This window comes from Dreissena polymorpha, chromosome 12 (assembly GCF_020536995.1).
Source record: "Dreissena polymorpha isolate Duluth1 chromosome 12, UMN_Dpol_1.0, whole genome shotgun sequence".
Lineage (NCBI taxonomy): Eukaryota > Metazoa > Mollusca > Bivalvia > Myida > Dreissenidae > Dreissena > Dreissena polymorpha.
This window is the reverse complement of record NC_068366.1, coordinates 51,583,563-51,597,712: the sequence shown is the minus strand read 5'-3', so window position 1 is coordinate 51,597,712 and position 14,150 is coordinate 51,583,563. Positions and strand designations below refer to the sequence as shown.

General features: G+C 36.1%; 1 protein-coding gene across 1 annotated transcript in view; it reads left to right on the top strand.

The window, feature by feature from the left end:
• The window catches only part of LOC127852603 (uncharacterized), an 87,534-nt gene that overhangs the window by 50,573 nt on the left and 22,811 nt on the right, over nucleotides 1-14,150 (top strand). Inside the window, exons 27-40 of the mRNA XM_052386553.1 lie at nucleotides 902-1,227; nucleotides 2,083-2,229; nucleotides 2,761-2,856; nucleotides 3,440-3,679; nucleotides 4,175-4,451; nucleotides 5,117-5,198; nucleotides 5,968-6,064; nucleotides 6,938-7,111; nucleotides 8,216-8,377; nucleotides 9,078-9,239; nucleotides 9,868-10,041; nucleotides 12,136-12,314; nucleotides 12,905-13,028; nucleotides 13,649-13,813. Coding sequence (XP_052242513.1) covers nucleotides 902-1,227; nucleotides 2,083-2,229; nucleotides 2,761-2,856; nucleotides 3,440-3,679; nucleotides 4,175-4,451; nucleotides 5,117-5,198; nucleotides 5,968-6,064; nucleotides 6,938-7,111; nucleotides 8,216-8,377; nucleotides 9,078-9,239; nucleotides 9,868-10,041; nucleotides 12,136-12,314; nucleotides 12,905-13,028; nucleotides 13,649-13,813 — 2,405 coding nt within the window. The remainder of the gene's footprint in view (nucleotides 1-901; nucleotides 1,228-2,082; nucleotides 2,230-2,760; nucleotides 2,857-3,439; nucleotides 3,680-4,174; nucleotides 4,452-5,116; nucleotides 5,199-5,967; nucleotides 6,065-6,937; nucleotides 7,112-8,215; nucleotides 8,378-9,077; nucleotides 9,240-9,867; nucleotides 10,042-12,135; nucleotides 12,315-12,904; nucleotides 13,029-13,648; nucleotides 13,814-14,150) is intronic.

Here is a 14,150-nt window from a genome sequence, read left to right as displayed (position 1 = left end):
GTTTAGACACAATATTAGCAATTATTTTTGGTCATGTCATATCCTGTTTTATTCAAGAGTAGATTTGTGTTTGTGTTTTAAAGAATCATTTAGATTTCTAATGTATTGGTCAGTCATTCAGCATTCGTTTGTCCTGATATTAAAAAAACAAAATCACTGTTCAAGGAATCATGATGTGTTATTAATAAGTATGTAATTTTTATGCCCCAGGATAAATAGATCGGGGTATATTGTTTTTGGCCTGTCTTTCTTTCTTTCTGTCTGTCATTCTGTCACAAAACTTTACTGTACAGTAAAGTTTTGCAATAATTTTTGTAATATTGAACATAGCAATTTGATATTTGGCATGCATGTGTATCTCATGGAGCTGCACATTTTGAGTGGTGAAAGGTCAAGGTCATCCTTCAAGGTCAAAGGTAAAAAAAATAAGTCCCAAAACTTAACTGTACAGTAAAGTTTTGCAATAACTTTTTAAATATTGAACATAGCAATTTAATATTTGGCATGCATGTGTATCTCATGGAGCTGCACATTTTTAGTGGTGAAAGGTCAAGGTCATACTTCAAGGTTAAAGGTCAACGAAAAAAAGCGGCGCATTAGGGGGCATTGTGTTTCTGACAAACACAACTCTTGCTTGATTTCTAAAATTGTTTTAAGAAAACAATAATTGATTCTTTCATTTTTAAGTTTATTCTATAACTTTTAAACTCTGCTTTTGTAATTCTTGTTTATTGACTTTTTGAGTATTATTTGTTTATTAATGAATTAAACAATTAAAATGAAGGTGATTAATCTTCTTTTTTATCAAATAGAAAAAAGTTACACTCAACTGGCATACCATCAGTATAATACATTGAATTGCCTATATGTACAAATACATATTCTGTTTCTTACTCCCCAGAATGTGGGTTGTGTTAGGCTGTGAGTTTGACAATAAAGATCACATCTGCATCGGTGGAGCTGACAGTTTCCGTGGATACGTGAGCCAGATCAACATTTACAAACGGGAACTCACATTTGCAAGTTCGAGTGGCGTCGCCGGAGAAATTTCGTACAACTTTGCGGTCCCTCGTAACATTTTTGAAGATAATGCCCAGCTAACCAATGTTATTTTGGTCTGGAACGAGTATAAATTTGATAGCGGTGTCAGCAGGATAATTCCCTCAGAAGCAAAGGGAGATAGGTGCTCCGTCCCTAACAGGTCGCCTCCTTGCGGATACTTCTCAGGTTAATTAATTCTCAATTTTATATTCATAGGTTATTTCAAGTTTTTTTGTGTAAAGTGATTTTGAATTGCACTTGATGATATGTGGTCTTTTTTTTATATACAAAATATGCATACCTATTCATTTGGTGTTGTCCTCAGAAGGTGTTTTTGTGTTGTCTTTGTTTATAGAGAATACAAAGTTTAATGTTGAATTCAGATAATCTTATTTAGTGAGGCTTACAAAAGCTTAACCACAGCCTGGGCGTGTGGTCCAGAATGTTATGCTGAGCAAATAAATGTACATGTGTTTGACACTTACCTGGTTTCCTATAAATTTCTTTTTTGTGTCTTCCTTTCAAAAGAAAATGAAAAAAAAGGGTTGAAAACAAACTCACACATCAAATTAAGTCACTATACTGAGATGTTTGCTGTATTAAAAACGCACACCAAAATTTATTAGATAGGGTGTTAATTCGTAACTGATAGAACAATAATGGAATAAAACAATCATTGATATTTTAAGAACAAGAAGCTTTGTCTATCGTGAAAGCGTACCTATTCCCAATTCATTTTTTATGCCCCTGGATCGAAAGATCGGGGGTATATTGTTTTTGGCCTGTCTGTCTGTCAGTCAGTCATTGTATGTGTGTGTCACAAAACGTTAACCAAGGTTAAAGTTTTGCAGTAACTTTTGCAATATTGAAGATAGCAACTTGATATTAGGCATGCAAGTGTATCTCATGGAGCTGCACATTTTGAGTGGTGAAAGGTCAAGGTCAAAGGTAAAAGAAAAGCTGCGCATTAGGGGGCATTGTTTTTCTGACAAACACATCTCTTGTTTATATTTTCAATTCCAACCTCACTCTCTATTGCAGCAATGTCACGCCCAAGTGCTCAAAACTGTCCGAAAGATTTCACAGTCTATGCTGAGGATCGAATCAAGACTGTTACGTGGGTCGATCCCACCTTTGACAACCTTGGAGTGGCAGGAAAGGTGCACCAGGGCAATGACAACTTAAAAGGTTGATAGCTAATTACTAACTAGAAAACATTGTTCACAATCTACTCTTCTGTTTTATACTGGTTCATGGTCTGTATGTCTACCACATATGTAAAAGCAACCAACTTTGTTGACTTGAGTTGTCGATTGTAGCAATGTTGTCAGAATTTTGCGATATTTTTCCTAATGCCCAGCTAGCTCTGAGATTTTCTTTCTTGTTAACATTAAAAAAAAGATAATATTTGTTTAACAAATATGTTCATATTCAATATCCGGGTCGAATTGCAAGAGTAAAAATGTTTACATGGTTTTGTTGACAATTATTGAGTAACAAAAATATATTGTAATAGTAATTTAGAATCTAATGCTCGAAAGTTTTGCAACAGTATGTAACAATGTAACAAAGAAGAATATTTGTGTAAAGTGCCTCTTGTACAAATATATATCAAAGCATGCATGTAGTTAACTTTGAAGTGTGTGTTCTTTGAATTTCATTAGAATAAAACATTTTTATTGAAGTCTTTCTGCGTTAACCTAATGAATGTGATTGTAGGCAAAGCATATACCTGGGGAAAATATGAAGTTATCTACGTTGGCAGCGACGGCTCAGGAAACTCAGCTTACTGCCACTTCAGCTTTTATGTGCAGCGTAAGTAATATGCTGTCAAACAAACATCTTAAGTTATCAGTTTAACCCATTTATGCCTAGTGGACTCTCCCATCCTTCTAAATTGGATCAATTTATTTCCAAAATTAGGGATGTCCAATATATTTATTTCTATATTAAGAATATTTCTTACAGAAATTCCTTGAAGCAAACAGCGCAGACCCTGATGAGACGCTGAATCATGTGGCGTCTCATCTGGTTCTACGCTGTTTGCCAAGGCCTTTTTTCTAGACGCTAGGCATAAATGGGTTAAGTTGAAATGTGTGCTTTTCTAAACCTTAAGTTGTGAAGGATAAAATTATTATATGAAAATATAGATATATTTAGCTATTTCAAACTTGAAAGCAATTATTTGCAGCCAAAACTCATAAGCTATATTCCTTGTTTAATTTGGGCTTTAAAAAACATGCAAATCAACAGCACCAGTGTTGTGATATCAGGGCTAGCTTTGTTTCTGTTACATTCTTTTATACTTTTCTCACAGTATTGCAAAATTAATTTTGATTGGAAAGCGCTATAATAACTGAAACAATAGAAGTGATGCATATTTAATTTGTTTGTCCAGCCTTCCGGTGCAATTCACCCCCGGACCCATTTGGTGGCTTCCAGTTCTCCTCCAATGCTACAGACCCTTTGACTGGTGTGGTTCGCCATGGTCGCACTATTGGATGCTATAACACTAACACACCTACGGTTGTGAATTATAAGACTGACAGAGAGCATCCAAAGACATTTACTTGTGACCCGTATGGAACTTGGAATAATGTGAAGCCTTTTAGGAAGTTCAGATATCCATCATGCGGAGGTATACTCTCAATGTTTGATTTGCTGAAATTATTTTCTTAAAACAGGTCTGATAATTTTTTCATTCTTTTTTATGAATATGAATGACATATTTAAGACCTTCTAGAAATGGACAACAGTTTGAATGTTTAAAATTGAGCTCTTTCTCGTGATGTTAGAAATGTACACCTCAGCAATATTCATAAAAATGTTATATTTAGAAATGCATTCAACATTGCTTCTGAGCCATGGTATTCTGTAAGTAAGTCATGTTCGAGCTTAGTTTTAATTTAAGTTCTTACATTTGAGTATAGCATGGTGCATTCTGTTGTTCATTAGGCTGATAACAACTCAAAAATGAGGAATCTCAAAATAAGCAATGATTGCCATAAAACTCTAAAAACAATAATAAAACAAAACATGCATTGGTCAACGCTTACATTTTTTACAATTTCAACATTTTTTTGTTGATTTAGATTATTAAAAAATGTGCTCACTAGTGTTTTCCTAATTTCAGCGGTGAAGCCTAAACCACAGGGCAAAATTACGTTGCATCTTGAGTACAATCTGACAACAGGTGCTTGTGAATCGGTCAAAGTCAACCTCATCCAGTTGTTGAAACAAGAAGTTAGTAAGCTGGATCTTATTTACCAAGGTGATCTTTGCAAGATGAGTGATTGCTCGGACATTGATGTAACAATCACATGCAGTGGTTTCTCGGCAGGGAGAAGGAAGCGCCAAGTTGTGTATGCCAGGGTACTGGCTGTCATTAAATTGGGCAACATTCCAACTCAGTAAGTGCAAACAGTACATTGAGTAGCCCACTTCAGTCACAGATTTACATTAAGTATGTATTTATTTTTCACCGTTTAACCTAATAAAATATAATAATCGATAAAAAAAATTAAATGGTCAGGGGTTGCATTATTAGGGTCATGTTATTTATTAGGGACTCTAAAGGGCTATTAATCATCCTCTTTTATGATATCAATCATTTTTAGCTCATCTGAGCACAACGTGCTCATGGTGAGCTTTTGTGATCGCCTTTTGTCTGTCGTCTGTTGTGCTGCGTCAACATTTGCCTTGTTAACTCTCAAGAGGTCACATTGATTTATTGATTTCCAATCTTCATGAAATTTGGTTAGAAAATTGGTCTCAATGATATCTTGGATGAGTTCGAAAAGGGTTAAGTTTGCTTGAAAGCTGGCTGCCAAGGGGCGGGGCATTTTTCCTGATATGGCAATATATGGCTATAGTAAAATCTTGTTAACACTCTAGAGGCCACATTTATTTTCCAATCTTCATGAAACTTGGTCAGAAGATTTGTCCCAATAATATCTTGTTATCTCAGGTGAGCGACTTAAGGCCTTTCAGGCCCTCTTGTTTCTTTGTACTATTGTGAACAGCTAAGCAGTTAATGATTGACCAAGTTGAAATAATCTTGTTTATTACATTGTAGAACTAGTCTGGATGGTGAGACGTTATCAGTCCAAGATTTCTTCACATACTTTGCACTTGGTGCAAAAGTATTCGATTTTTCGGTGAGCACTTATTTACTGTATTCGTTTAATGAGCTTTATTAATATTTTCTTTGTGAAAAGTCTCTATTTCTAACAAATTTACTCTTTGTTTTAACTAAAAGAACACAATTGTGATAAAAATGTGTTACTTGGTGTGATTGATGTACATGTACTGCTTCCTTGATCATGTACTTTGTGTTTGTATAGTAAACAATTGCCAATGTACTGCTTCCTGGAACATGTACTTTGTGTTTGTATAGTCAACAATTGCCAATGTACTGCTTCCTTGATCATGTACTTTGTGTTTGTATAGTCAACAATTGCCAATGTACTGCTTCCTTGATCATGTACTTTGTGTTTGTATAGTCAACAATTACCAATGTACTGCTTCCTTGATCATGTACTTTCTGTTTGTATAGTCAACAATTGCCAATGTACTACTTCCTTGAACATGTACTTTGTGTTTGTATAGTCAACAATTACCAATGTACTGCTTCCTTGATCATGTACTTTCTGTTTGTATAGTCAACAATTGCCAATGTACTGCTTCCTTGATCATGTACTTTGTGTTTGTATAGTCAACAATTACCAATGTACTGCTTCCTTGAACATGTACTTTGTGTTTGTATAGTCAACAATTGCCAATGTACTGCTTCCTTGAACATGTATTTTGTGTTTGTATAGTCAACAATTGCCAATGTACTGCTTCCTTGAACATGTACTTTGTGTTTGTATAGTCAACAATTGCCAATGTACTGCTTCCTTGAACATGTATTTTTTGTTTGTGTAGTCAACAATTGCCAACGCGGACATTCTTCCCCAGAGGTTTGTGATTGACTCGACCCTAATCTGTCCTGAGTATGAAGTTCTACTGGACGGCAAGTGCGGTGAGCATTATTATGATGTTTTTTTTTACTTGAATGCCATAAAGCCAACATTTTCATATGAGCCACGCGCTTGTAAAGTTTGGCTGAATGCATGTGTGTTAAGTGTGATGACAGATCCGCCTGTGCAGTCCGCTCCTTCCTTCCTGGGGATCTTCCCAAGGAAAAATACATGTAAAGTCTATAGTATCAACCCAAATAAGACATCACATGCTAATCTAGGATGAATCTTTACACACATGAACAAACACCCCATTGCTGAGCAGGACTTATATCTTTAATTATATGGGAGTACCTACCCTTAATTTCACTAGGTACAAATAAATAAATAAAATCCCTGTTATATAATTGTGTTCTTATTTCACTGGCCAACTAGTCTTTTATTCAAAGCTGAAATAAAATGTATGGCCTAAAAAAGTTTGCCCTAAGAGCTGGAATCCTGAAAATATAATTCAATGCATTTTACATGGGCATACCTGACTTAATCCTTTCCCACTCAAAAGCAAAGTAAAAAGGGCTATGTGCAAACAGCATATAACAAGAACAGCCTGAGAGTAACTCGCAGTCTATTAAGATTTTATGCTGTTTGCTGCTCATCAGTATCTAAGGGTTGGAAATGAAGCCTTTAAACTTTAAAACAAATTATATTAAACTTTCTATTTGACTACAAATGCGTCAAAATACGTTTCTAAGTGTTAATGAGATTAAATGTAATGTTGATATTCATTACTATGTAATATGTTTCTTTCAGTAAAAAGAGGAAAGCTCATTTGCAATTAACTAAGGCAATTGTTATATAAAATCAATCACATGTTTAAAAGATTTCAAGTGTTTAAAAATAAATACTATTTAATGTTGGTAGCATCTGTATTTTAGTGGAGTGTGGCCTTGGAAACGTTTACCGGTACAACAATGAAACTGGTGTTGCCATCTGTGAAGATTGCCCCCTGGGCCAATACCAGGATAATTTTAAACAGAAGGCTTGTAAAGAATGTCCTGCTGGTACAACAACAGAAATGACTGGGGAATACCAGGCCTCCATGTGCAAAGGTAGGAGTGTGGGGAATTTTTATCAGCCAATTTTAGCATGAGCATGGATTTCACGTGTTATTGAGCCACGTTTAGGGAAAACTGGGCTTAATGCAAGTGTGTAAAAGTGTCATGCAAGATAAGTCTGTGCAATCCACACATAATAATCAAGATTGCCACTTTCCGCTTTCATGGATTTTTTGTTTTCAAGAAAGTCTCTTCTAAATCAAATCCAGAAAGTCTTTTCTATACCAAATCCAGTCTAGACAGAAAATGGCGTCCCTGATAAGCACAGGCTAATCTGTGATGACACTTAACACACAGGTATAAAGCTCAGTTTTCCCATAGTTTAGCGTACTATGTCTGTGGAGCTAACAATCTGGCTGCACAGCCTTGTAGAAGCTTGCTGTCACAATATCTACTTTGTGTTATCATTTTGTTATGTATGTGTTGTCAGTTAACCCTTTGCATGCTGGGAAATTTGTTGTCTGCTAAAATGTTGTCATCTGAATTTCTAAAATTAGCATTTTCTTCGATTTTTTTTTCAAAAGTACAAAGAGCCATAATATTTTCGAGAAATGAAACAGCATCATATAGGACTTTTAAATAAAAGTAAAAACAGTTACTTATTTGTCTCAATATTTATGATTTTTTATGCCCCCAGATCGAATGATCAGGGATATATTGTTTTTGGCCTGTCTGTCATTGTATGTGTCTGTGTGTGTGTGTGTCCCAAAACTTGAACCAAAACTTTTAACCTTGGTCATAACTTTTACAATATTGATGATAGCGATTGATATTTGGCATGCATGTGTATCTCATGGAACTGCACATTTTGAGTGGTGAAAGGTCAAGGTCATCCTTCAAGGTCAAAGGTACAAAACAAATCAAAGCGGCGCATTAGGGGGCATTGTGTTTCTGACAAGCACATCTCTTGTTTAACAATAAGTACCCAAGTTTATGCATAGAAGTGGAAAAAAAGTAATGAAGTCATTAGAAGATTTTAACTGTGACTTCCATAGGCAATGAGCCATGTGCTATAAAATGAACTATGAAGCATATTTCTCACATCATAAATTACTTTCCGTACTATGTTGAAATTGTGGTACCTAATTCTTTTTGCAGCCATCTGCCAAGTTGGTCATTATTTTAATAATGATCTGGACAAATGTATGCCGTGTAAGATTGGTTACTACCAGGACCTCATGGGTCAGTTCTACTGCAAGTGGTGCGGACCAAGCTTCACAACGGAGAATGAAGGATCCACGTCAGACAGCCAGTGCTCTAGTAGGGGACCCTTTGTTGTATCAATCCAAATATTATCTGGAAATGTCTTCTTTACCAAACTGTTTATCATTATCAGAAACATAATTTATGGATATCGCCTTTGTCATTGGTATTGCTTATTCTATATTAAGAATATTAATGAATATGGGATGAAACACATTACAAAAGATTTGTTTGTTTGTTTTTGAAATATAAATTCTAGAGTGGCTTATGGATTTCAATGTCTTGCTTTTAAAGATTATAGTGTTATTTTGCATGTAGCATTATGATATAAGGTGCTGGTTTGAATTGGTGATTACTTGATCTTCAATATTTAAGTGACAGTCCAGTTGCATTAGAAAGAGATGATTCTGATCATCATTTTAAGGTCCTTAATTTGAGTCAAATGACCAATTACCATATATCAAAACAAAAAACAAGACACAGCTTAAGTTAAAAGCAAATACCAATGAATAAAACTTTGGTAATCATCTAAGGACTGTCAATTCAAAGCATAGCATAGCAATAAGTAAAAAATATAAAATTGTAACTTTCTTTATTTCAAACTTAATGGACACATGTTTCGTCAAGATGTGTTTTACCAATTTCAACAATCTAACATATTTCATTAAGCAACAAGATTTTGATGTGATGACTTCTTTTATTACTGAAGACATCTTTGTTGATTTTGGTTCTATCTTTTCCATGCAATGAATTGCAGGTCAGTGTGAAAGCGGTTACCAACTCTCTGGTCCCAACAACTGCACGCCATGTCTGATTGGTCAATACAGAAACGCGACTGAGTCACGAGTCTGCATGAACTGTCCTACAGGAAAAATAACAGCTGCTATTGCCTCAAGATCTGCGGACGCCTGCAGTATCAGTAAGTTTGTTTCACATAACTGGCATGCATGTAAGAAATTTGTGACAGAATCCAAATCTGAAACTGGTTACTGGAGGATGTCAGGTTTTCCTTTCATTTTGTAGTCATCATGAATATGGTAAACTTGATGCAATTAAAATATTTACAAAAACATTTGGCCTATGTTATGCAAAAATGGGTCTTATGCCAATTATGCAGCCAGGAAAGCTCCAGACCAGCCTGCACATCCGCTCAGATTTCCAGGCTTGATCTATACTTTCTGCACATATCATTAGACCCATTTTTGCTTGACAATGATCAATTATCAGCGATCAATTCTGCAACCAATCATAAAAAAAATATTGTTTTCAGATGGATAAACAAAACATTGATCTGTGAATGATTAATATGTATTTAAATCTTAAATTGGTGTCCGAAATTCATGTATACAATTTTGATCTTTATAAGGATATTTGAAGACAGAATTTTAATTGACATTTATAGTAACAAAACAACCAAAGCTACAATGTCAGAAAACATTTTGAATAAGCATGTTTATGTTTTTGTTTTAAGGCTTACAATCTGCTTATATTATACAATTGTTGCAAAATATATAATAATTTAAATGTATATTTCCATATTTTTCAAGCTGCTTGTACATCTGGTAACTACAGAAGAAGTAGTGATAATACATGTCAGCCATGTCCTCTAAACTACTACCAGAATGAGACTTGGCAAGACCAGTGTAAGCCATGTGGCAATGGCAATTTCTCCATGTGGAGAACTACCAGTACTGGGTCCAGCAAGGAACAGGACTGCCTGTGTAAGTCAGCTTTTAAAATATCAACCAAGAGTAAATGAGCCCCATTTTGGCAAACTGGCCTGAATGCATGTGCTAAACCCTTTGCATGCTGGGAAATTTGTCGTCTGCTAAAATGTCGTCTGTTGAATTTCTAAAATTAGCATTTTCTTCGATTTTTTTTCAAAGAATACTATCAGAATAGCAAACAGTTTGGATCCAGATGAGACGCCACGTTCTGTGGCGTCTCATCTGGATCCAAACTGTTTGCAAAGGCCTTCAAAATTTGGTTCCTGCACTGAAAGGGCTAAAGTGCAGGAAATCTGATTATCTAAATATCTACACAGGCTAATCAAAGACAGTACTTTCCCCTTTTATGGTATATTTTGTTTACAGATAGCCCAAAGCTAGTTTAGGCGGAAATTGTGGTCTCGTATAAGCCTGCGCTGACTGCAGAAAAAGGCTTTAATTATGTCAAGGGAATAAGATATTGTGGGAATACCTTTTATAGTTTGTTTTAGTTGAGTTTGTGTGTTAAATGATCTCTATAAAGCGATGCAATCAATGTCAATATCTCCCTTTTTATCTCACCTGAGCAAGAAGTGCTCATGGTGGGCTAATGTGATCACCCTAAGTCTGGTCAGAACTTCATCAGTAAATTTTTCATGACAATATGTAAGCTGGGTTTGTGTCTATGTGACATTCGACCAAAAAACAAGGTCACCAGGTTGAATCTTAGAAAATCATTGTTATCACTCTACAGGCCAAGATGTTTGACTATATCTTGATGAATCATTGTTATCACTCTACAGGCCAAGCTGTTTGACTATATCTTGCTGAATCATTGTTATCACTCTACAGGCCAAGATGTTTGACTATATCTTGATGATTGTTATCACTCTACAGGCCAAGATGTTTGACTATATCTTGATGAATCATTGTTATCACTCTACAGGCCAAGATGTTTGACTATATCTTGAGGAATCATTGTTATCACTCTATAGGCCAAGATGTTTGACTATATCTTGATGATTGTTATCACTCTACAGGCCAAGATGTTTGACTATATCTTGATGATTGTTATCACTCTACAGGCCAAGATGTTTGACTATATCTTGATGGATCATTGTTATCACTCTACAGGCCAAGATGTTTGACTATATCTTGATGATTGTTATCACTCTACAGGCCAAGATGTTTGACTATATCTTGAGGAATCATTGTTATCACTCTACAGGCCAAGATGTTTGACTATATCTTGATGAATCATTGTTATCACTCTAAGGCCAAGATGTTTGACTATATCTTGATGATTGTTATCACTCTACAGGCCAAGATGTTTGACTATATCTTGATGAATCATTGTTATCACTCTAAGGCCAAGATGTTTGACTATATCTTGATGAAACTTGGTCAGAATGTTTATCTAAACAATATGTAGGCCAGGTTGATTCTAGGTCAGGTGAGTTCAATAAAAAGGCCACTAGGTAAAATCCTAGGAAAATGTGTTACATGTCTATAGAATGACTTTTACAGAAAAATAATTTTAAATGCAACAGCTCCTGATTATTCTCATGGTTTTGTATTATTTTTAAAGAAGTTATTTCCCTTTTTTTATAAATACTTAAAATAAATCTGTTTTTAACTTCTCCATCGTTTACGGTGTAATTTTCATCAACCTTTTACAGAAGATTATTGCTTTAGTGCATATTTTCAAGATTGCTTTCAAGATCATATGGCCTTAGCTGTCAGTCTAGATTCCCCATGTCATGCTATCTCTGCACCTTATTATCTGATCAGATATGGTTTTTTACAATACTTTGAGCAGCACTTTTGACATAAAGGGGTTAAATGCATATGTGTGAAGGCTCGTCACAGATAAAAGATAAATCAGGTATGACACTTTTGGCGTTATTGGTATTTTTCGTTTTAAGGAAGTCTCGCCTAATCAAAACAGCAATTTTGGCGGAATGTGTTGTCTCTGACAAGCCTGTGCGGACTGCTACACAGGCTAATCTTGGATGACACTTTACGCAAATTGAATGCATTTAACCTCTTTGTCTGAGCATGACCTCTTTGTCAGGGCATGACTCAGAGCTTTCTTTCCTCTGTCTGCAGTCTACTGCCCGTCTGGGTATGAAGTGAGCTCCACTCAGGCCCAGACCTGTGTGCCGTGTGCCAGGGACCAGTACAAGGACAACAGTGTGGACATTCAAGGCTTGTGCACACCATGTCCCAACAACCTGAGGGCCACCAGTATAGCTGCCACTTTCACAGACAAACTGCACCATCTGTTAGTCTCATAAACTATTAAACTTTTAGTGGTCACAGCGGGGTAGTGTTTGTGCCCCTGTTTAACCCTTTTACGCTCAGATTTGCATTTTTACCCATTTTGTGTCCCTTAGAAAATCAAATTAAATTAGATAAAATATTTAAAACCTTTCTCCATAGACTCAACATTTAAATGCTTCATTTCAAACCCTATGATATTGGTGAGCAGCAATCAGCATAAAATCTGAATGGCCTGCAAACAGGCAGGTATGGTTTTATTCTGGTTGCATATGCATTTGTACATGTAGCAATTTTTACTTTGCTCCAAAGTGGGGAGGGTTAAAGAGGGGCATAAAGATTTGCCCTTTTCCACCAATCTGCTCGTTAATATGACCGTCTTCTGGATGTTTGTGTTGTATGCAACTAAATATATCAGCTGGAATGATGAACCTGCTAAGCATATTTCTTCAGCTTTTGAACTTGTGCAATTGTATATTTCGGCCATTTGATTGGTAGCTATGGCCTTTTTTGTGCAAAAATTTATGTTCATTTAACTTGTCTGCAATTTAATTTGCCAGACAAGTGTCCCATTGGTCAGTCTCCCAACCCCACACAGACGGGCTGTGTACTGTGTGCTCTGGGATCCTACCAGGATGTTGCAGAGAGCGAGACGTGTAAGATGTGTCCAGCCTCACGGAGCACCCGCACCGTGGGGGCTACAGCACAGAGTGCTTGTGAAAGTAAGTGGTTGAGGAATGCCACGAAATGAGCCTCGCTCTGGGAAAACTGGGCTTAATGCATGTGTATAAAGTGTCGTCCCAGATTTGCCTGTGCAGTCAGCACAGGCTAATCAGGTATGACACTTTCCACTATTATGGAATTGTTCATTTATAAGAAGTCTCGGTCCTGATTAGCCTGTGCAGACTGCATAAGCCAATCTGAGACAACACATAACATACATGCATTAAGCACAGTTTTCCCAGAATGGGACTGAAATGTTCATTATACCCTTTCCAAAGTGGCAATTACTGATGACTTTTTATGTACTAGTAGTCGAATAAGATTTTTCTTTGTTTTCATCTTTGTCTCTAAGTGATTGTGAAAGTGTTAGCAAAACAATTGTTTGATCAGTGTATCATGTCTTTCTATGAGTGTCCTTTGTACAGGATTGAATGCATATGTACATGCTCATTTGTTGATGAGAATCTGTTGACTGAACTTGAAATCACTATTAAATGAAATAATACAAAATAGAATAGCCCTTTTGCACAGAGCGTAGTTATACACTCATAAGCATTATACCACATATTTAGTTTTTTGTCAACCACATAAGGTATGGCACCTTTCTTTTTTCTTACAGATTACTGCGACAGTGGGTACGAGAAGGTAGGGTCAGCATGTCTCCTGTGTGCTGTAGGCTCCTACAAAGACAACACTGAAGGGCTGTTCTCTAACTGCACAGCCTGTGATCCCCTCTACACCACGCCTAGCACGGCCTCAACCAGCCGTACTGCCTGCAGCATCCGTATGTATAGTTATAATTCATATTGCTTTTTATGCCCCTGGATCGAATGATCGGGGGCATATTGTTTTTGGCCTGTCTGTCTGTCATTCTGTCTCAAAACTTTAACCTTGGTTAAAGTTTTGCGATAGCTTTTGCAATATTGAAGATAGCAATTTGATATTTGGCATGCATGTGTATCTCATGAAGCTGCACATTTTGAGTGGTGAAAGTTCAAGGTCATCCTTCAAGGTCAAAAGTCATAAAATACAATCCAAGGGAAGTAATAAGCTTTAAAAGGGAGATAATTACTTAACCTGCCAAATAATATATTGAAATTTTATTTCAATGCGCAATTGGG